This window comes from Cololabis saira, chromosome 13 (genome assembly GCF_033807715.1).
Source record: "Cololabis saira isolate AMF1-May2022 chromosome 13, fColSai1.1, whole genome shotgun sequence".
In the NCBI taxonomy this organism is placed as follows: domain Eukaryota; kingdom Metazoa; phylum Chordata; class Actinopteri; order Beloniformes; family Belonidae; genus Cololabis; species Cololabis saira.
In genome coordinates this window covers 23,702,431-23,724,083 of record NC_084599.1, presented here as the reverse complement: position 1 = coordinate 23,724,083, position 21,653 = coordinate 23,702,431, and the positions used below count along the sequence as shown (strand labels likewise).

The 21,653-nt window shown below is 37.1% G+C and overlaps 3 protein-coding genes across 3 annotated transcripts; 2 read left to right on the top strand and 1 right to left on the bottom strand.

Moving 5' to 3' along the window:
• Positions 1-214: 214 nt before the first annotated feature.
• On the top strand, positions 215-4,305 carry LOC133457814 (deoxyribonuclease-2-alpha-like). Its single transcript, XM_061737159.1, has 7 exons — positions 215-493; positions 1,847-1,944; positions 2,044-2,206; positions 2,289-2,370; positions 2,466-2,624; positions 2,704-2,895; positions 3,099-4,305. The coding sequence occupies exons 1-7, from the start codon at positions 476-478 to the stop codon at positions 3,467-3,469; spliced, it is 1,083 nt and encodes a 360-aa protein (XP_061593143.1). The 5' UTR covers positions 215-475; the 3' UTR covers positions 3,470-4,305.
• Positions 4,306-6,368: 2,063 nt separating this feature from the next.
• Positions 6,369-13,590, top strand: rpf1 (ribosome production factor 1 homolog). Its single transcript, XM_061737158.1, has 9 exons — positions 6,369-6,686; positions 8,069-8,125; positions 8,430-8,510; positions 8,616-8,711; positions 8,910-9,063; positions 10,461-10,543; positions 11,250-11,431; positions 11,595-11,721; positions 12,521-13,590. The coding sequence occupies exons 1-9, from the start codon at positions 6,438-6,440 to the stop codon at positions 12,560-12,562; spliced, it is 1,071 nt and encodes a 356-aa protein (XP_061593142.1). The 5' UTR covers positions 6,369-6,437; the 3' UTR covers positions 12,563-13,590.
• Positions 13,591-15,463: 1,873 nt separating this feature from the next.
• LOC133458481 (guanine nucleotide-binding protein G(I)/G(S)/G(O) subunit gamma-5) lies at positions 15,464-21,479 on the bottom strand. Its single transcript, XM_061738382.1, has 3 exons — positions 21,297-21,479; positions 18,812-18,950; positions 15,464-15,997 (listed from the first exon to the last, which is right to left on the bottom strand). Exons 1-2 carry the CDS (start codon positions 21,375-21,377, stop codon positions 18,825-18,827), a joined length of 207 nt encoding a protein of 68 aa, XP_061594366.1. The 5' UTR covers positions 21,378-21,479; the 3' UTR covers positions 15,464-15,997; positions 18,812-18,824.
• Positions 21,480-21,653: the final 174 nt, after the last annotated feature.

Genomic DNA, 21,653 nt, shown 5'->3' with positions numbered 1-21,653 from the left:
TTAACAAAATGTCTGAGAACCTCAAAACGGTGTTGACAAAAATAAAATAATATTTTAAAAATTATTTTAAAATAATATATAAAAATGATATAAAAAGAAAATAAAAGTGTTCTGCAGGCTGATGCAGTGAGCAGATCGGTGGACGTTTAAAATCATTTCAGTAAGAGTTATCTCTTGTAAATCCATGGATGGGTGCAGCTTTATACGTTCTCATTCAGTTTCACAATAACTACTCTTTCTGTGAAGTAAACATGCTTGAAAATACAAGTTAAACTTGATCCTTCCGGTTTCAAACAATAAGTCCTACCCTCACAGTGACAGCCGCTTACAGTTCACAACGCACAACCAATTCAAATGCTGCTCATGAGCAACAAGGAAACAGGTGAAACAGAAAAACGAGCCGGGGATGTGAGTTTCCTTATCAGTGGTATGTGACAGAGGCAGCTTTGTAGAACAGACCTGCAGCTGGAGACGTATGGAAATGCCTTCATATGTAAGTAAAGTTTAAAACCATTTTGCCAAAAACAGCAAAGACTGACCAGCGAAGGTTCTGTATGGATTTGTGTTTATGTTTAGCAAAACGGGTAATTTACAAGGTTTAGTACTGTAACTTGCTCAAGTAAAGTGTTATAAACTGTAACTTCTAAATAAAAGTTTCTACAAATGACTGCTTATGAAACGTAATGTAAAACTTTAAAAACCCCATATCACTTTAAAAACCCCATATTGTACATTTCTGTTTATACATTTTATTTTATCTGTCCTAAGTCATCCTACGTCACTTTTTGTAAAGACTCATATCCGGCACTTTAAAAACCTCATATTGTACATTTCTGTTTATACATTTTATTTGATCTCTTATTTTATCTCTTACATATTTGTTTGTTTTTATATTTTTATTTTTATTGTATTGCACCAATCACTACAACAAATTCCTTGTGTGTGTTAACAAACTTGGCAATAAACCCTTTTCTGATTCTGATTCTGATTCTGATGTATTCAGATATAAAACACACGACTAGATCATTAATAACATTCATTGCGAGCTCAGTTAACTGACAACAGATGAAGCCACTGGGTCTTTTTGAACAGATATTTTTAAGTCATCAATAACTGAAAATTGATCATTGAAAACATTTCATTTATACACTTTCATTTCATGCAGCCAACTGATTTGGCAACCGGTTTGACTTGTGCTCTTGAAAAGGGAAGTGGTGTAGTTGTTGCCTCTCTTAAGCCCATTGGGCCAGGAAACGGCTTTTTAGACAGGCAAATGTCATGCAGGCGTCTGATCTCACACCCTCCTCTTTGGTCCGACATTTCTAAAAAAATCAAACAATGAAAAACTACGATGAACACTAAAATGAATCTAATATTAATGTCTAAATCATGTATACAGGTGGCAGATAATTATAAAGTCTTAGGTCATAGATGATCTGCCTAAAGCAGGGTCACTGAAGAGTTTGACTCATCAATAATTTCTTACAATCCCTATCTAGATGCAGCAGTTTCACTTTAAAGACGCTACTCATTTAGTCAACAGTCGTAAATACATTTTTCATCAAGTGAACTTTCTTAGCTTCCATAGTTTTATTTGTAACTAAAGGTAAATAATTAAGACATGACACCGGATTGCTTGTTCAAGGCTGAAGCAGGTGCAGAAAATGAATGAATTTTTAAATTTTGCAATTATAATGAACTGAATCTTTCCAGTTTTACTTATAAGGCTCAAGGTAAAGTCGAGGGGTAATATGGCCCCGACACAACTTTAAAACAAAAAGAGCTACAGCTTTACTGAAAGTTCCAGCATGTACCACTTGATTATGTTTGTTTTGTTTTTTTTGAGACATCATTGATGAGATTCTTCTCAAGTGTTGGGATCCTTCTTCAAGGGTGTCATTCAGATGTGACATGCAAGAATGACACGGGACATGACGTTGACTGGTAGGTAAAAATTTGAGTTTTTGGTGATTTTGATTTAGATTCCTCTCTGTTTCAGCTCAATAACTATTAAAATATGGGTTCTTTTTCTTTCCAAAACAGGTATATTTTATACAAGCAACCTAATCTGAATGGATTTGGTTCTTCATATTTGTACATGGATGACACCAGCGATGGGTGGATTAAGAGTGGAGAAGACATCGACAGTAGATCTGGCTCTCTGGGAAGAACTCTGAAACCTCTGCTTGACTTCTATGACAAAAAAGTAATGCACCAAAAACCTTTTACAGAGGCACGCATCTTGATGTGGACAGAAATTCAGAGTTGTTGTTTTTTTCTTTTTAAAGACTGAAGGTTTTGGATATATGCTATACAATGATCAGCCTCCACCTCCTTATGTTGCTGCTTCATCCTTTGGCCACAGTAAAGGTGGGTGCAGCATTCTTCCTTTTCATTATACAGAAATTTGGAAAAATCAAAATGTAACAAGCCTTTTGTTTTGCTGTTATTTTCTCTTCTTGAAGGAATTGTGATTTTGGATCGACAAACTGGAGTTTGGCTTTCACACAGTACACCTAAATTTCCAACATATCGCCGTAGAGACTTCTGGCCAAAAAGCGGGAATATGAATGCTCAAACATTTATTTGTGTGACTTTTCCCTACGATCAGTTCAGAGAAATAGGTAGGATAACAATATTTATACATTCTTTTCATGGCCACAAGGAAAAAAAAGCATTAAAAACTTTCATTCAATTTCTCAGGATTGCAGCTCAAGTACATCCATGCCTATTCATATGACTCTGATGTTCCAACAACTTTTCATGAGGAGTTGCGGTGTGTCGCACAACGAAGCTGCTACCCAAAGAGTGAACCCTGGACCAGATTGACAGTGTTGACCTCTGTATCAAGACGTAGTTTCAGGAGCTATGCAAAATACTCACGCTTTAGGGATGGTAAGTATTTATAGTTAAAGGCTTGTTTTACTTAAAAATAAAATGCAGTGGTTTTAAAACATTTAAAACCCTATATCAATTGCATACGACGCAAAGACAACATACTAAAAGTTACATTTTACACAGTATTCCATCTTTTATTGAAATGAAACCGTGGGAGTAAACACAATTGTTTTTCTGTTTTGTTTTCTACGATACTGCAGATCTTTATTCTGGCTTTATTGTACAAAGCATGCCACAGAATTTGTTTGTCAAGAGCTGGGGAAAGCTGCGTAAACCTCTGGCCTCCAATTGCAGCTCCAGCATCCCTCATCATGTCTACAATGTAACATTTGTGCAGTGGCCAGGGAGAACGGCTTTCAGCAATACTGTGGATCACTCAAAGTGGTGTGTGACAGCAGATGGTAGCTGGACCTGCATTGCTGATATGAACAGGGAGGAGAGTCAGATGAGTCGAGGCGGTGGAGCAATATGCACTGACAACCCTGGGGTGGGACGGGCTTTCCGTGCACTAATCTCAGATTATGTGCCATGCAAGTCGCTACACCGTGATGCCAGAGACAGAGAGCTGTAAAGGCACAACCTAGGAGAAAAAAGATGGAGTGCCAAACACTAAAAGGCACTGAAGACTCATGAAATGTGTATGTTTCTTTATTTTGTTGCATGCTAATATTGTTTTATATGAATTTTAAATCATGTCCTAAGCATTATTTGTTCCAAAATCAAGCTATTTTTACTCCATGGAAAACAGGTAGATGACTATATGATCCAATGCCAACACTGAATATCAAATTCCATGTTGCTCCATGGTTTTATTGTTATCCCATATGTATTGCTGTCTTTCAGTTATAGTGAGATTAAGACTTTTCGAGGTCCTTCTGTGTCTATATGACCTGCTGAACCCTCATCTTTGTGTGTAGTGTTTAGTAACTTTTTACATTAAAAAACAACATCAATCAGTAGACGTATTCAGGGACATCTTCATTCACACTCAAACCGCTTGGTATCTGAGTGGGCTGCTGATGGAAACAATGACGTTTCTGGGATCAAGTCATCAAGAAATATTAGGAACATAACTGGCTTTTATTTTCTTTCTTTTCATTTAAATTTGGGTGTCAGTGATGCTTTGTGTGATATGCTTGTGTATTATTTTAAAGTTAGTTATTTCTTCAAAGGTTTTGTAATTGTCGTGTAATGGCAATAAAGTCTGAATATGAATAAATGATAAACTAAGGTTACTTCCTCCACACAACTTTGATGGGGTAATTCACATCTGTATCATTTTTTGTGCAGATTGTTTGAGTCAAAGTGTTTTAATTTCTGTTCCACTTCATGTAAAACAGATACAGAGAATCCAAATTGTTACTCTCAGATCTGTAGTGAATAAATTAAAAGAAAGAACGAAAACTCTGAACATTATTGAGTTGTTCTGATTCTTTGTATTTTGATCTTGATCAGTCATCCCCCCAGTAACTGGAAACTGTGCAAACTTCAGCAGCTCACCCGCAGAGAGGAAAGAAGCAGCACTTCCACATCACACTTGGTATTTCTCACATCCAGGTCAAACAACATACCCAACATTATCTTTTTGCTGGTCCTTGTACAGCACTACATACAGTATAAATGTGTAGTAAAGGTAGAGTAAGTGATTCTACACAATTTCTAACTCAGAACTCTTAGTAACATTCAGTTTATATTTCCTACTCATTTATCAAAGTATGTATGACCATCTCATAGTACACTAAATAAACAGAATGGGAATCCTCCCGAACACTAGCACATGGAAGTCTGGAGAGGAATTTAGCTTACATGCTTTAATGATGTTTTGTTCAAATATCATCAGATGTGACATCACCCAGAAATGTGTTACTGTACCTTCAAGATAGTACTTGTGAACACCAAATGCCAACCATCTCATTTCCGGCTTGAGGCTCATCCCAAACTAAGACCCTTTGCAGTTCCTCAACTGGGCATTAGATGCTGACTGAAAAGCAGGTCAATGTTCATTGACTTCCATGAATTTCCAATTTAATGCCAGAAATAAACATATTTACAGTCTGATTCAAAAAACCCTTTTCGTCTCAGTGGTTTAATTACACATCCATGACAACTCTAAAGGGAGTTAAGTTTATTCTACCAACCCAGGAGAAGTTATAAAGTATTAAATTTATTTCTAATATGACTGATTGACAGTTGGCTCAGCCAATGAATATGCACCATCACTTCTTCATCTGTTATCATCATGTTACTGCAATTAGCCATTTGTAGTGACCCAGCGTCAGTTTAACAAAACAATAACTTTTTATTTGACTGTTGAGTCAACATGTCTAACAGTATATTCTTCTGTAAACATTTGCCGGCAGCTCTGGAGATATTTCGATGGGGATCCGCTGAAAGAGCTGATAGCCAAAGTTATGGTAAACACCAAAATTCACCCTCCACAGAGTTGTCATGACTGTTAAATCAATGCCTATTCATATGACTCTGATGTTCCAACAACTTTTCATAAGGAGTTGCAGTGTGTCGCACAACGAAGCTGCTACCCAAAGAGGGAACCCTGGACCAGATTGACAGTGTTGACCTCTGTATCAAGACGTAGTTTCAGGAGCTATGCAAAATACTCACGCTTTAGGGATGGTAAGTATTTATAGTTAAAGGCTTGTTTTACTGAAATAATAAAATGCAGTGGTTTTAAAACATTTAAAACCCTATATCAATTGCATATGATGCAAAGACTGTTGAGACCAAAACAGTCTTTTGAACCGGGCAGTAAATATGCTCATTTTCTGCTCTAAAGTTTGACATTTTAACGTGGGAGTCAATGAAGATTGACTCGCTCTTGCAGTCAGCCTCCAGCAGCCAGTCAAAAAACTGCATCAGATTTTAGCTCATGAGCCTCAACTTGATGATAAGTTAGTAAAAAACCGAATATTTTCATCTGAAAATATTATCATATAAACTATTATATTTTATCTAAAAAAATAGACGTGACATTGAGTTAACTGGTGCAAATATTTCATTGAATTATTTGCATAGAATTCTATTTGACGTTTTAATCTACAGAATGGTTGAAGTCTGCCTACGGTGCTGCCTACGGTGCATAATAATAATAATAATAATAATAATAATAATAATAATAATAATAATAATAATAATAATAATAATAATAATAATAATAATAATAATAATAATAATACTAGTAATCATAACTGGACTATAATTTATTTTATGTATATGCCTGCACTTTATTTTTGCTTATTCCTCACTACGGTGATTGTGTCTGTGTTTTATTTATTTACATGTGAAAAGAATACTGAGTAGGCACACTGTTACCAACGTGACAATTTCCTATGTGTGTTACACAAATGGCAAATAAACGTAATCTGAATCTGAATCTGAGTGCGTCTCCTCGCCACCAGGGGTCGCACTCTTTCATCACCGACCTCGAGGTTGATCACCTTCCGACCCCGGAAGTGAACGGAGAGCACTACTCTGCGCCGCAAACACGTGAAAAACTATTCAAAACAGACTGCTGATTCAACATGGACTTTACTGAGGTTCCTGCAAATCAGGACGGGAAAAGTAAGAAAAAGAAGAATAAGAATTTAAAAAAGAAGAGTGCTAGTAAGGAGGGAAGCGGAGAGAGCAACGGAGTGGAGAAGAAAGACGAGGAGAAGATGGAGAACAGCCAGGCGGCGGCGGCGTTTCCTCCAACATTCAGCTCGTCTGAAATCAAAAACAAGCAGCGAAGACACGTTATGTTCATGAAATTCAAGCAGGAGAAAAGAAAGGTACACTCAGTGCATAGATTATGACACTGGGCGGAAATGTTGTTTCCAAGAAAACTGCGATCTGTGGACAGTTTAAAATGTTTAGGTCTGATACAAAAGTAACGCACTAAATCTGACCGCGGTTGAATTGGTTGGATATTGGACATTCAACACCCATAAAACTTGTGATACATACCACTGATTTTGGTCAAACCACTTGTGATGTGTTCATGGTCATCTAGACTATATATCACAAAACAGTAATTATTAAAAAATCTTATTAAAAAATCATATATATGGGCTGATTTAAAAATCATATATATGGGCTTATTTAACGAGGTTTAATGAATTCAACACCCATAAAACTTGTGATACATAACACTGATTGTTTTATGGGTGTTGAATTCATTAAACCACATTAAATCAGCCAATATATATGATTTTTAAATCAGCCCATATACCGGTATATGATTTTTTTTTACATGATTTTTTAATAATTACTGTTTTGTGATATATAGTCTAGATGACCATGAACACATCACAAGTGGTTTGACCAAAATCAGTGGTATGGATCACAAGTTTTATGGGTGTTGAATATCCAATATCAAACCAATTCAACCGCGGTCTAAATCTGACATTACAGAGGGGGAAAGGGCTGATTATGAGCTAATAATTACAACTGATTTGTTTTTGTTTTATAAAGGCTAATGAATACAATACATGAGTTTGTTTATTTTTATGTACAATCTGGGAAAAAAAAGGTGATACAACTTTTTTTTTTAAGGAAATAAAAAACGAGTACATCATATATGGACAGTGACGCTTTGCTCAACAGGTTCTGGTATTAAGTTACTACTTAATGCAGCCGTTTGTAAGCATTCACAACAAGCAATGCTTACTTTAACTTGTTGTGACTGACTATATTTTACACTTCCTAAGGAGTCCAGTTTTTAATTATGTTTATGCCACTAGAATAAAATAGCTTCTTACACCAGTTAACCACATGATAAATGAAATGGATACAATACTGGAAACACCTCCTCACTAAAAACACAAAGAAATACCACGGATGCAAATATAATTATGAAATAAAAATTAACCCATTAATGTATTTGTTACTAACACTAAGCAAGACATTTGTTGTTTTTTTTCAATTTTGGCAAATGTTGGACATTTTATAGACAAATAACTTATTTATTTATGATAGAGCAGTAATTAGTTGTTGGAAAAGCTGAATCTGCAGCTGTACATGAAGTATAAACTTTAGAATATCTGTAAGAGGAAATTTTCCAGTAAATCATTTGAGTATTTACTTGGTGACATATCATCCATGAGTAAGAGGAGTTAAATTGTGAGAATGTGTTTGTAACGTCATAAATCTGTGTTCTTGTGGTGCTTTTCAGCAAAAGCTGCAAATGAAGAAGAAAAGAAAGAAAGAAAGGGAGGCTTTAGGTGATAAGGTGAGTTTTTTTGAATTATTGTGTGTGTGTGTGTGTCTCAGTGTCAGAGATGTGGTGCTGTCTTTTGTCAATTTAATCTGTTGGAATTACCCATAAGGAAACAGTTCCATCTAAGTGAAGATTTTTATCCTTTTTTTCTTTAAATATGCTGAAATAAAAGGTTTTTATTGTGCACACCAAATGTTCTCCTCATATGTTGATGTTTCGTCTTTCAGTGAATATATGTACTTTTTTGACTTGATCTGACCTTCCTCTTTTTTCTTTCATAAATAAATAATTTGTGAATTTTTCACTCCTGATGTAGGCACCACCAAAGGAAGTCCCCAAGACGATAGAAAACCAGAGAGTCTATGATGAAACAACAGTCGACCCAGAAGATGAAGAGGTGGGGGTTTTTTTTTCAACCCATCTGGCTCAAATAATCTCCTTTATTGTGATAGATATATTTAAAATTTTCTCTTCGATTTTTGTATGTGAACCTTATTTCCAGGTTGCATTTGATGAAGGAACTGATGAATTTTCTGCCTACTTTAATGGGCTGACGAACCCAAAAGTGCTCATCACAACATCAGACAGGCCAAGAGGGGTGAGAAGCTGCTGTTCGACAATATGAACGAATTATTTTTGTACTTTTTTTACTGTTTCATTGAAGTTCTCACATAAAGCAAGCGTGTGGAATGCATTTGATCTCCATTTTTGTGTGACTTATTTCAGATATTGTTTAGAAGAATTTCAAACGCTGCTTTTTCAACACACTGATTGTTCTTTGGTATCTGTCCTGCAGAGGACGGTGAGGTTTTGTGAGCAGCTGGCCACAATAATCCCAGATTCCCACGTGTACTACAGAAAAGGTTTGGCGCTGAAGAGGATCGTCCCCCAGTGCGTTGCCAGGAACTTCACCTACCTGATGGTCATCAACGAGGATCGTCTAGTGCCAAGTATCCTCCCACTGACGAGAGATGACAGTGAAAGTGCTGTTTTAAACATCAGAAATTACATAGAATAACATTTAACTTAATCTGTACAAAGTTATAACCCAAAATCAGAAGAGATCACGAAGATTTGAGGGATGCAAATTATAGAAAATTTACTGATATTTTTATTTTTTTTCATTTACTTTGACTTTTTTTTTATTTCATTGCAGACAGCATGACAATCTATTCTATGTTTTGTCCCATTAGCGTAATTAAATTAGTCAATAACTCATGTTGTCGGTATACATCCAGTCCAGTGAGGGACTGGTTGTGTTTCCAGGATGGACCTTGTCTGATGATGGTTGGGAAAGTTTTCAGCCCCCCTGCTACTAATTTCCCACCTTTCAGCCCACCAACATATGAAAAAAAAAAGCCCTTGACCTTTATTTTTCTCAGAAAACTTGCATGTACCATTTTTTGCACACATGTCTAAAAGTATAGCATGGCCACATTTCATAAAAAGTTCTCCACGTGTTCTTTGTTTAGGACAAGTCAGGAGTGCAGGCAGTCCACTTCAGTACCAGTGTCCTCTTCTTCTGCTGCCTTTCTTGAATGTGGTTTTCAATGGATCTTTTTTGAAGAGATGTCATCCTGAAGGTGGCATAAGTTGCTCTAACATCTCAATATACTTTTATGAATTAATGCTGAAGTGTACATTGTCTTTGCAAAGTGCATTGATGCAACTCAGTGCCATCACTAACCCTGTCTTTGGACATGTAGCGGATAAAAGTCTGGATGACTGTTTTCAGGTTTAGTCTGGAACACACGGTGCTAATTTCTTCTAAAACGGATTTAAATCCTGATTTATTTGACCATGATACACATTCCCATGATGTGATGGTCCATCCTAGATTCGTCCCAACCTAGAGATGTATACGTTGCTCTGAGACAAGGTAACTTAGGCTTTTTTTTTTGTTTTAATGACTTTTATATGTGTGTTAGTTCCTTTTTAATAATTTCTGAGATAGATATAACTATGATACTGAAACGGTCAAAGCTAATCGGGAATACAGCTTTTGTAGTCAGGTCATACATTCTGGTAAGACTTCATTCATTTATTCATATATAATAATAGCCATAATCTGTCTCTGTCACAACTCTTCTTTTTGCATATTAACAAATGAAATTAAGTTCAGAAAAAAGTACAATAGCACATATATTGGTTTATAATGCTGCAGTGAAGGAAGAAAAGAGGCAAATGTAAAAAATCTATTTGTATTTTTCATACTGTTGCAACTTTTTCAGATTTTGGGTGTTTTAGTTCCCGTTTGAAGTTAAACTCTTATGAAAAGTATTTTTTTCTTAAAGAAAAGAAAAACAAATCATTTCCACACATGAATATCCTTAACTGTTATGTTGAGATGGTTTGGTTCTCTGTCATCTTCCTGATGGACCGACGGCACACTTCAAAGTCAGCAGCGTTCGACTACGCAAGGAAATGAAGGCACGTAACCTCAAACTCCTTATTTTGCGAGTTTAAATAATTACTGTCCACTCCTCAATTGTACAGGTTCTTCCACGGTTGGTGCTCCACCATTTGATTTGGTGTAATTTGGTTGTAATTTGTGTATTTTTGTTAGATACTTCGCCCTCTGCTCGCAACATGACTGTAAAATGAATTTGATCCCCGATTTGATAAAATAGAAATTGTAACTTTTGTAACATTTTACCGTAACTCAGAAAACTCAACCCATTATAACCTGACGGTACGTGTGTGCTTTTAGCTGTAATCCTGGAGCGATGCATTCCACATTCTCAAGACCAGGCATTCATTTGTGCCAGTTATCCAGTACACCCAGATTTCAAGACATCCTAACTGGATGTTTGAAAAAGAAAGCAAAAGGTCTAACCTTTAATTTGTCCTTTATTTAATGATTCTAGTTTCCTCTGACGCTGAAAAATGACAGATTTTAGTGAACAGCTTTAATTTTCCCAGAAAAATAATGTAGATTTAGTTAATTTGATCTCAAACAGTGGAAAACAGAAACATTGAGTGCTTTCAAAGGACCCCAAGTGTTATTCTCTCTATGTAAAAAATCTGTCAAAATTGAGCACCATTGCTATATCCTGTAAATATGAGGGCACACTTTTTTTTATATTTACACCTTACCTGGATAATGCTGATATTATTTATTTATTATTTTCTGCAGAGGCGAGGTAAAGATCCAACAGAGCACTGTCCAGAAGTGATCCTCAACAACTTTACCACCCGTCTGGGACACAGCATCGGGCGGTTGTTCGCTGCTCTCTTTCCTCAAAACCCTCAGTTCGTTGGCCGACAGGTCGCTACTTTCCACAACCAGAGAGACTTTGTCTTTTTCAGATTCCACAGGTGAACATTTTAACTGTGAATTCAATCGAAACCTGTTACATACTGTAAACATTTTGCACTTTTCTACGTTTACTTTCCTTACAGGTTTAGCTTGCACATTGTTATTGTTTTGGTTATCCTTTTGTATTTAAGAGGGATAAATAACTAATGTCATTTTAAAAAGGTACATCTTCAAGAATGAGAAGAAAGTTGGTATTCAGGAGCTGGGACCTCGGTTCACTCTCAAACTCCGGTCTCTGCAGAAGGGCACCTTTGACTCCAAGTATGGAGAGTATGAGTGGGTGTTGAAGGTGAGTCTGTTTAAGGTCAAACCACTTTAAATCACAGGCCTTTTGTGTTTTTTTGGGGGGGGGGCACGAGGGCGCGAGGGCGCAGCTGGTAGTGCAGCCGTCTCACAGCTAGAAGGTCCTGGGTTCACTTCCTGGTGGTGGGTGCTGCTGAATGTGTGTTAAGTTCCCCCATGACTTCAGCGCCCACACCCTGGGTGGGGTTGGTGAAAGGGCCTTTCTGTGTGGAGTTTGCATGTTCTCCCCATGTTTCCTTGGGTAGTTAACCTCACAAAAACATGCAGCAGTCCTGGGCTATACATGCCCCCTCTGGCCAGCCGGGGCGCCAGATGGGGTGGGGAGGATCCGGCCGGAATAACGTGATCCTTCCACGCGCTACGTCCAGCCAGAGAAGCCCCACCCTGTCTGGTGAAAAGAAGCGGCCTGCTCACTCCTCAGGTTAAGGAGGAGACATGAGCTCAGTGCAGGAACTCCCGGGGCTGGTAGTGGGAGCAACGCCCAGGACTGTCACTTAGGTAGGAGCACTGGGTGATAAAAATGGGGAAAATATCTGGATAAAAATATATATATATTTTTTAAATCAGCCTTTTCTTTTCCTTGTGGGATATGGCTGTTTTGTAGACCTTTGAGAAATGATCATGCTGCTTATTACATATTTCTGCAGCAATATTAAAGTGTTCTGACTTTTCTCTAGTGCATTTACGAATTGATTAAAAAAATAAATAGAATTACAGCTGTATTACACTATTTTTATACTGCCTTTTTGAGCAAAATTAAAAAGTATCTATCTTCTTCATTTCAGCGCCATGAGATGGATTCCTGCAGACGAAAGTTTCAGCTTTGAGTTGAGGACCGTTTCCAGTCAGAGGAGGATGACTCTTTTATTCAACATACTGGACTTGCACATGTTGACTTTATAATATCCCAGATTCTTTTAAGAATACTTTGGGCAACAGTTAAGACTTGAAACCTCTTTTTTTGATGAGATAACTGGTATATAAAACAAAGTGCTGCCAAAGAGTCGTACTTTCCATGTAAACATTTTTTATAAAGTTACATCCACAGTTGCTGTCTCTCTCCACCCTTTATCTGGGCTTGTCAGGGTTAAGTTAAAGTTGAACGAGTGGGAAATAAGAGACAAGACACATAGGGTACAGACTCTGTGTTTGAGGTCAAAATTAAATAGCCTAAAAGCAGTTTCAAGAGTCTAATGCTGATCTTTGGAGCTGATTGGGATCATACATTAGTTTTCAGGACAGCTACCAGACTTGAGTCAAATCTGGATATGTGCATTCTGTTTATTTTGATAATGTCAGGGGGAAAAAAAGAACCCACCACTTTGATCACTTATTGTAAAAATAGTTAAATAAAAACATGAACCACAGTTTTAAATCCAGTCCAGGTATATCAATGTCTGCTAATGTGTATTTTAACATTGGTAAACATGTTCTTTTGTGCAGGCGTGGGAAAATATACAGTTGTGTTCAAAATAATAGCAGTCCAACATGAATTACCTGTTTTTGGTAGAAATTATATTACTGCATGGCAAATAATTTACCAGTTGCTGTAGTAGGGTCATAAAACCAACAGAGCCAACATTCATGATATGTATGCTCCTCAGTCTGTGTAATTGAATAATGAATTGAAGTTGCGTGTTCAAAAAAATTGCAGTGTGGAGTTCAATTAGTGAAGTCATTCAATCTGTGAAAAAACAGGTGTCAATCAGGTGGCCCTTATTTAAGGATGAATCCAGCACATGTTGCTCATGCATTTCTCTCTGAAAACCTGAGAAAAATGGGTCATTCCAGACATTGTTCAGAAGAAAAACGTACTTTGATTAAAATGTTGATTAATGAAGGGAAAACGTATAAAGAAGTGCAGAAAATTATGGGCTGCTCGGCTAAAATGATCTCCAATGCTTTAAAATGGAAAGCAAAACCAGAGAGACGTGGAAGAAAACGGAAGACTACCATTCGAATGGATCGAAGAATAGCCAGAATGGTGAAAACTCAGCCGATGATCAAAGACAGTCTGAAGTTACCTGTGAGTACTGTGACAATTAGAAGACGCCTGTGTGAAGCTAATCTATCAGCAAGAAGCCCCCGCAAAGTCCCACTGTTAAAAAAAGATATGTGTTGAAGAGGATACAATTTGTCAAAGAACACATTGGCTGGCCAAAAGAGAAATGGAGAAACATTTTGTGGACGGATGTGAGTAAGATTGTTCTCTTTGGGTCTAAGGCAGGGGTCACCAACCCTGGTCCTCGAGGGCCGGTGTCCCTGCAGGTTTTAGATGTTTCCCTGCTTCATTGCACCATGATACAAGTGACTGTGTCATTAACAGAATTGTGCAGCCCTGGATGACAAGCTGATGACGATGATTAATTAGAATCAGGTGTGTTAAAGCAGGGAAACATCTAAAACATGCAGGACACCGGCCCTCGAGGACCAGGGTTGGTGACCCCTGGTCTAAGGGCTGCAGACAGTTTGTCAGACGACCCCCAAACACTGAATTCAAGCCACAGTACACTCTGAAGACAGTGAAGCACGGTGGTGCGAGCATCATGATATGGGGATGTTTCTCTTACTATGGTGTCACCCCTATTTATTGCATACCAGGGATTATGGATGAGTTTGGATACATCAAAATACTTGAAGAGGTCACGTTGCCTTATGCTGAAGAGGAAATGCCCTTGAAATGGGTGTTTCAACAAGACAACAACCCCAAACACACCAGTAAGCAAGCGGCTTCTTGGTTCCAGACCGACAAAATTAAAGTCATGGAGTGGCCAGCCCAAACCCCGGACCTTAATCCGATAGAAAACTTGTGGGGTGACATTAAAAATGCTGTTTCTGAAGCAAAACCATGAAATGCAGAGGAATTATGGAACGTTGTCAAATCATCCTGGGCTGGAATACCTGTTCACAGATGGCAGAAGTTGGTCGACTCCATGAAGCGGTTCTCAGAAACAGTGGCTATACAACTAAATATTAGTTTAGTGATTCATAGGAATGCTGAATCCTGGATATTTTTCAGTTTATACAGTAAATATGAGTTTGTAAAGTAAAATGCAGACTGCTATTTTTTTGAACAGCCCAATGTTCATTTTCCTTCATTTTTTGTAAAGTGAGTAAAGAACTTCTGCTTTTTTCTTCATGTTTTGATTTAGTATATAATGTGCAGTGTTCCCAATGCATGGAAATAAAAACCATTATAAGGATTTTGGGCTTTACTAAATTTTTTTAAACAGACTGCTATTATTTTGAACACAACTGTAGGTCAGTTAACGTCATAATCCATCTCTCTTGATTTATAGTTTAATACATTAACTTTTGTCAAGACTCAACTACATGGAGCCTCTTTTCAAAATCTCACGTTGAGAAACTTAAGTGCTTCGGCAGCACATTTGTCATCCCATCATTTACAACTTAACCGATGATGAAACTCCCATAAGTGTGACTAACCGCAACATGACAATGATTCAGTGTTTGATGCGTTTCAGAACTGGGTGACAGTCTGAAGACTGCCTAACGTCCACTGCAGTATAAAAGGAACATTGTCTGATTTTTACATCAATGATCTTGTCATGAATATATCAAGTCACAATAAAGTCGGAAGATATAACATTTTACAAATTCAAATAGTTTTGATTTGTGCGTCCTTATCAGTCGTCTCGTGGGGACATTTAACCGTCAGCTGGTTTAGTCTTGACAAGAGGCAGAATTCAGGGAGAAACCAGGTAAAGTTCAGGTTAAAGACTTTTTATTTAAGTTTCATCTCTTTAACAGACTTCACAAAGCCCGTTTTCTTTTACATATTACAAACAGACACTTGCTGCATCTGCTCTGTTAAACCATATAAAAGCGAGCTATGAGTAAAAGTGCAACAGTAGTCGCCTGTCTGAAAATGGGCAAATGCCTTCAGACTGTTCTGTGCAGCTGCCTTCTTACAAAATGGATTTTCAGAGTAGGTTTGTAAAGCACATGTAGCTACAAGTTTAAAACATGGGGATACCATTTATTTTTAATCAAGCATGTAAATATAAATTTCAAAAAAGGCACACATGTTCATAGGAGTTAGTTCTATCCAAGAAGGTTAAGACATTCCTTGGGCTAGATAAGCACCTGGAAATATTTGTGTAGATTTAAAAAAAAGGCAAAACAACAAAAAGGCTTAAGTTAGATGCTTGGCCCAAATTCCCTAACACTCCTGAGTTAAATCCAGTCCACAATGAAGGAACCTACAGTCCAGTTCACCACATCACCAGAACCTCCAAAGCCTGCAAAAAAAAATTGACATGCAATAGTGAGAAAGTACAATTTACTTGAACAAGATGCATGAGTTTTACTTTTACCATGTACCTCATACATGATGTGATGGATATTTAAGCAAAATGACTCCTTTCTGGAATCCTTTATTTATAATGCGGTTTAATAAACTGACAAACCTTATGAAATTTGACAAGACATAGGTCTCCTTTCAACTTCAAAAAACAAAATCAGTGGAGTGATTTTTGTGAAGTTGTGCACTCCGGAGTTGGTAAAACTCAAGTCCATCTTTAAACTTAAATCTTTAAATTATGTTGAACTACAGGGAGGCTTCACTGTATGTTTGTTTGTTTTTTAAATCATGCAATTGACAGGATTTACTATCTCTGAAAATAAATATTTTAAAGTTTAAAGAAAAAAAAGAAGCTTTGTTTGAGTTATGTGGCAAAATGTGAGTTATGTGGACAAAATCAAATATGACACCACTGAAATGGTGAACTACTTTGACAAATTAATAAATCCTTTGCCTGTGTCTTTTTAGTTTAAATAAACCGTGACATCTCTTTAGACTGGTTGCAAGTAAAGAACGCCTCCAGGGTAGAGTTGCCAATCGTCCCTTGAAAAACTGAAACGTCTCGTATTTATTTAACTAAAGTACGCGTCCCGTATTGAACTGAAAAGGGACGCACTTTGTCCCGTATTACTGTGAGAGTCAAAAAATAGTCATAAAATGCCAATGGAAAATGGCATTGAGCAGTTGAGTTTATAAGTTGTAGCCTTCAGTCATTGCCTTTGAGGCACAAATATGTTTACAAGTTTTCTACAGACTTTTTGTTTGCCCTTTTATTATTGCTTATTGCTTTCTTTATATTGTTTTATATTAATGTATACAATTTTAAGCTAAGCCAGACAGGTTTCTGTTTAAGAAAATATACTTATTTTATTCAGTTAATTTTGTTATTTTGTACTAAAGGGAATTGCTGGATAATAATTAGTTTTATGCATCTAATTCAATTCAGGTTAGAGTCAAATAGTTAAAAAAATCGTTTCACTCACAATGAAGGGTCAAAAAAAAAAGGGCCAGGAAGGGTGAAGGCAATCAGGTTGGCCGGCCCTGCCGATGAGGTGTCCCTTATTTATTTTACAGGGAGTTGGCAACAATACGTGCCATGTCTTGGACTGCTATAGATACTCCCACTCGCCCATTTTTCTATCGCCATGGTCTTCTAAGACTCACTGAATTCAATCTCTTCCATAATGCTTGCATGAATGTTTGAAGTTGTAAATGGTCCAAACCCCAGACTGATGGGCCTGCTCCCTATCTGCCACCCCCAGCACCAACACCAAACCAGGAACAAACACCTCATTACAGGTAAACAACAGCGTTTACATTGCACTGGTATGAGTGTTGTCTGCAGGGACCGCAGATCTGGAACAGACTTGATGACGATCTGAAGATGCTGTGTTCTCTCTCCATTTTTAAAAGAAATCTAAAAGTAAATTTATTGTCTACATATTTATAAAATATCCTTGCTACATGATGGAGATATTGGGATGAATGATTGTATGTATGTTTGATTGTCTGTATTGTAATGTCTACTGTTTTCATATTCCCAACGGTACCACATTGCACTGCACTTTGGGCCCCCTCCCAAAAGCTTTCAGTAGCTTACTTTGGGGCACCCATTCATACATGCCAAAGGACCATTATAGATCTCGGATTGGTCTCAATTTTATACGTTTATTTTAATGGCTATGTATGCAGGGGTGCAGATCCGATGTCAGGATTGGGGGGGACACCAACGTGTTTTTAATTTTTAATTTTTTGCCAATATGAAACTCATACCATGCCATAAATTGGTAAAGGCTCGCCAAAAAATACTGCACAGGGAATCATTTATTGTGCTTACCTTTCTTGTTTATTTGTCCTAAACAGCCAACAATGTGTGTCACTGCTTACTTAACCGTTATATTCGTAAATCATAATTTTAAGGGTTTTGGGCATGTAGTGTCTACTCATCTCAAATTCTTCCCACCATCTTCCTTTTGTCCTATGGGGCTACTTTATGCACGATCAATTGATATATGGATGAAATATGGAGCCCTAAACAAGTTGTTTAAACTAACTGATCATGTTTTAACACAGTTATAGTGGTAAACAGTTCTAAAAAAAAAAAAAAAAAAGGACCCATTGCTTTCATTCTGTACACCTTGTTACAACCAATAACGTAATAACTGCCGATAATGTATAATTTTGGCCATTTCAAATGTAATAAAGCCAATAGTGTAATAATGTGCCAATATTATAATAAAACTTTTGAGTCAATAACGTAATAACTTTTTGCCAATAATGTAATAAGGCATTACATTATGAAAGGTTTTTTTTAATACCAGGCCAATAATGTAATAACCAGCCAATAATGTAATGCCTTATTACATTATTGGCAAAAAGTTATTACGTTATTGACTCAAAAGTTTTATTATAATATTGGCACATTATTACACTATTGGCTTTATTAGATTTGAAATGGCCAAAATTATTACATTATTGGCCATTATTACGTTTTTGGTTGTAACACACCTCAAAACGCACCGTGAATGTACATTTTTTTTAAAATATTCTACATATTCAACTTTTAAGTCTGAAAATACATTTGTTCAATTTTGAATAATTTAGGGTATTTTTATTGGGGGGAACAATTCATGTTTTTCAGAAATCTGCACCCATGTATGTATGAATAAACTAAACTTGAAACCCCAGTCCAGGTTGAGTGGGAGAAGTCGACATACACCAGTAATAAAGGCCGGTCTGTTTCTGCACTCACCCCCGCGGAGCTGCTATAGGAAGGAGCAGACCTTCTGCGGCCGGAACGGGTTGTTGCTGGACGACATGCCGGTGAGCAGCGGGTCCTGCTGGGCGTGCTGCAGGCAGAACTGCTGCAGGTCGGCCGCCGCCTGGGACACCTGCGGAATCAATCAATCAATCAATCAATCAATCTTTTTATTTAGACTCAGGTCCATTAAAAAAGACAAACAAACATACAACAATATTTAAAAAAGACAGTCATACCAGTGTTTCCACATAGCAGACTGGTATCTTCCAGCACTGAGGACGGGGTTGGTTAACATCATAATAATGGCATTACAAGAGCTATTAAGTCGACATATGAATTTGAACATCAATCGCCTCAAAAGTGCATGAAAAGTGATAACTTGTACTTTAAAAAAAGAGTTGACTTGCACTAGACCATCTTGGTTTCCCAAGCAAAATACGCAGACAATCGTTGTACGCAACCTGTAATTTATGGATGCTGGCCTTCTTAAATTTAAACCATAAGGGTGCAGTATAGGAAGGGGTATAGTAAGCCCTAAAAAGACCCACTTTCACCCTCTCTGAACACCAGGAAAATCTTCTGGTCAACAAATTAGCCTGCATATATAAAATACGACATTGTCTATTCATATCTTCATCATCTGTCATGTCATCAGTGATGATGTGTCCCAGGTATTTAGTTTTAGAGGCAACAGGAAGCAGTTGTCCTGACAGGTAAAAGGATGGAAAAGTGAGGTCCTTATCTCCTTTTACTTTGCAAATAAGAACAGAACTCTTTTTAGCATTATAATTCACATCAAATTGTACACCATAATTAGAACATATATTGAGAAGCTCTTGTAACCCAGCACTGTTAGGTGTAGGAATGGCCGATATTTTACCGTTCACGATAAACCGTCAAAAAAATTCCCCACGATAAGAATTTGTCATCTCGCGGTAAAAACGATAAATTCCCATTGATGACGTTTTTGTGTAAAGCTGATTTATGGTTCTGCGTTAAATCCACGCACAACGTACGGGAAGGAAGGAAGGAAGAAAATAAGGAAGGGAGGATGGGAGAAAAGAAGGAAGGAAGGAAGGAAGGAAGAAAATAAGGAAGGGAGGATGGGAGGGAAGAAAGGAAGGAAGGAAGAAAATAAGGAAGGAAGGAAGGAAGAAGGATAAATTCCCGTTGATGACATTTTTGTGTAACAAACATGGCGGATCTGAGAGCAAGATAGATTTATAGTTAAAAAGATGGAGTTGAATTGGTATTTTTTTATTGTCATTTTTATCGTTATCGGGATAAATGCCAGAAATGATCGTGATACATTTTTTATACCGCCCATCCCTAGCTAGGTGACACAATTGCCAGATCATCGGCATACATAAAATGATTAATAAGTTAATTGCCAACCATGCAACCTGTTTAACAGTTTCTTAAATGGTCTGAGGGATCATTCATGTAAATATTAAAAAGGCACGGTGATAAAAGCCCCCCCCCCCTGTCTAACGCCATTACTTGTCCCAAATGTAGCAGAGACAGCATTTCCCCATTTGATCTGCATGCTCTGGTTATGGTGCCAATAGGACAGGATCCTTATAAAAGTGCCAGGCACTCCTCTCTGATGTAACTTTAAAAACAATTTAGAATGATTTATGCGATAAAGCGGCCTTTAGAGAATCAACAAACCCACTCTTCATCAAACTGAGAACACTCAAATTCAAGAATCTGGTCGACTTCAAACTTTACAAATCATGCACAAAGCAAATCATCACCGGTTGCCACAAGACATCCAGAAGTTGTTTCAAATAAAAGAAAATAAACATCATCTCAGGGGAATATGTAATTTTAAAAAACAACATGTACGAACAAACATCAAAACCCATTGTGTATCAGTGAAGGGAGTCAAATTGTGGAATAACTGTAAAGATGAAATGAAATCATGCAAATCACTAAGTAAGTTTAAACAAATCTTTAAAAACACTACTCTGTATGGATATTAGAAGGGGTAGGACTAGAAACGTTTTTTTGAAACTTCATTCTACACCCTTTCAAACAGGAAATATTTATTTACATATAGATTTGTCTCTTTAATTTGCTTTGTTTTGCTTATGGTTTTCTTTGTTCTTTGTTTTTTTGGGTATATACATTTTATGCATTCTGATTATTTTGTTTTTGTTTTAACCTGTTTGAATAAATAAATAAATGAAAAATGAAATGAAAATCAAATGCCTTTGATGCATCTATGAAACCAATGAGTACAGTAGAATTCTGTCTTCTGTAATTTTCCACCAGTACAATTCACCAAAGACAAGGGACTGACGGGCTCTTTAGCCTGAATTATGGTTCCGCGTTAAAACGACGCAGAGCCTACGGCGTAGGCTCTGCGTCGATTTAACGCGGAACCATAAATCAGCCTTTTGTTTAAACGTCGAGAAAAAGCTGTGACACATTAAAGACTCACGCCCTAGCACGGATCTGCTTCAACACTTACCTTGACTCTGTTTATGCCCGCTTCAAGGCGCAACTGTTGCACAATTTTCTTCATCGCAACAATGTTAGACGTTCCCGACATTGTTGGGATTTAGAAAGAGTTCAGTATTGTGATGAATATGTTGGTGGTCACGAACTACTTCTTCCTCAACAAATTAGTTTCCGGTTTTCTTTAAAGGAGTGTCAGCTGGTGTTGCCTTCAGGTGATGATCGTAAATGTGAAATGTTTCGTTTGGTTTTCTTTTTCAAAAATGTAAATGTCGAAAGTGTTTGCACTTATTTCTCAGCTCCTTTAAATCAGGGTTAAAAACATAACTCTTTACTGAAGCGTATTCTACTGCCCTTACTTTTTAAGAAC

Bases quoted from the DNA above. Each gene is read 5' to 3' on its own strand.
- LOC133457814 (XM_061737159.1), top strand. The intron at 1,945-2,043 runs GTAGGTAAAAAT...TTTCCAAAACAG, and splicing joins ACGGGACATGACGTTGACTG to GTATATTTTATACAAGCAAC. The intron at 2,371-2,465 runs GTGGGTGCAGCA...CTCTTCTTGAAG, and splicing joins ATCCTTTGGCCACAGTAAAG to GAATTGTGATTTTGGATCGA.
- rpf1 (XM_061737158.1), top strand. From the start codon at position 6,438: ATGGACTTTACTGAGGTTCCTGCAAATCAGGACGGGAAAAGTAAGAAA. The intron at 8,126-8,429 runs GTGAGTTTTTTT...CTCCTGATGTAG, and splicing joins GGGAGGCTTTAGGTGATAAG to GCACCACCAAAGGAAGTCCC. The intron at 8,511-8,615 runs GTGGGGGTTTTT...CCTTATTTCCAG, and splicing joins TCGACCCAGAAGATGAAGAG to GTTGCATTTGATGAAGGAAC.
- LOC133458481 (XM_061738382.1), bottom strand. From the start codon at position 21,377: ATGTCGGGAACGTCTAACATTGTTGCGATGAAGAAAATTGTGCAACAG. The intron at 18,951-21,296 runs GTAAGTGTTGAA...TTGATTCCGCAG, and splicing joins CGGGCATAAACAGAGTCAAG to GTGTCCCAGGCGGCGGCCGA.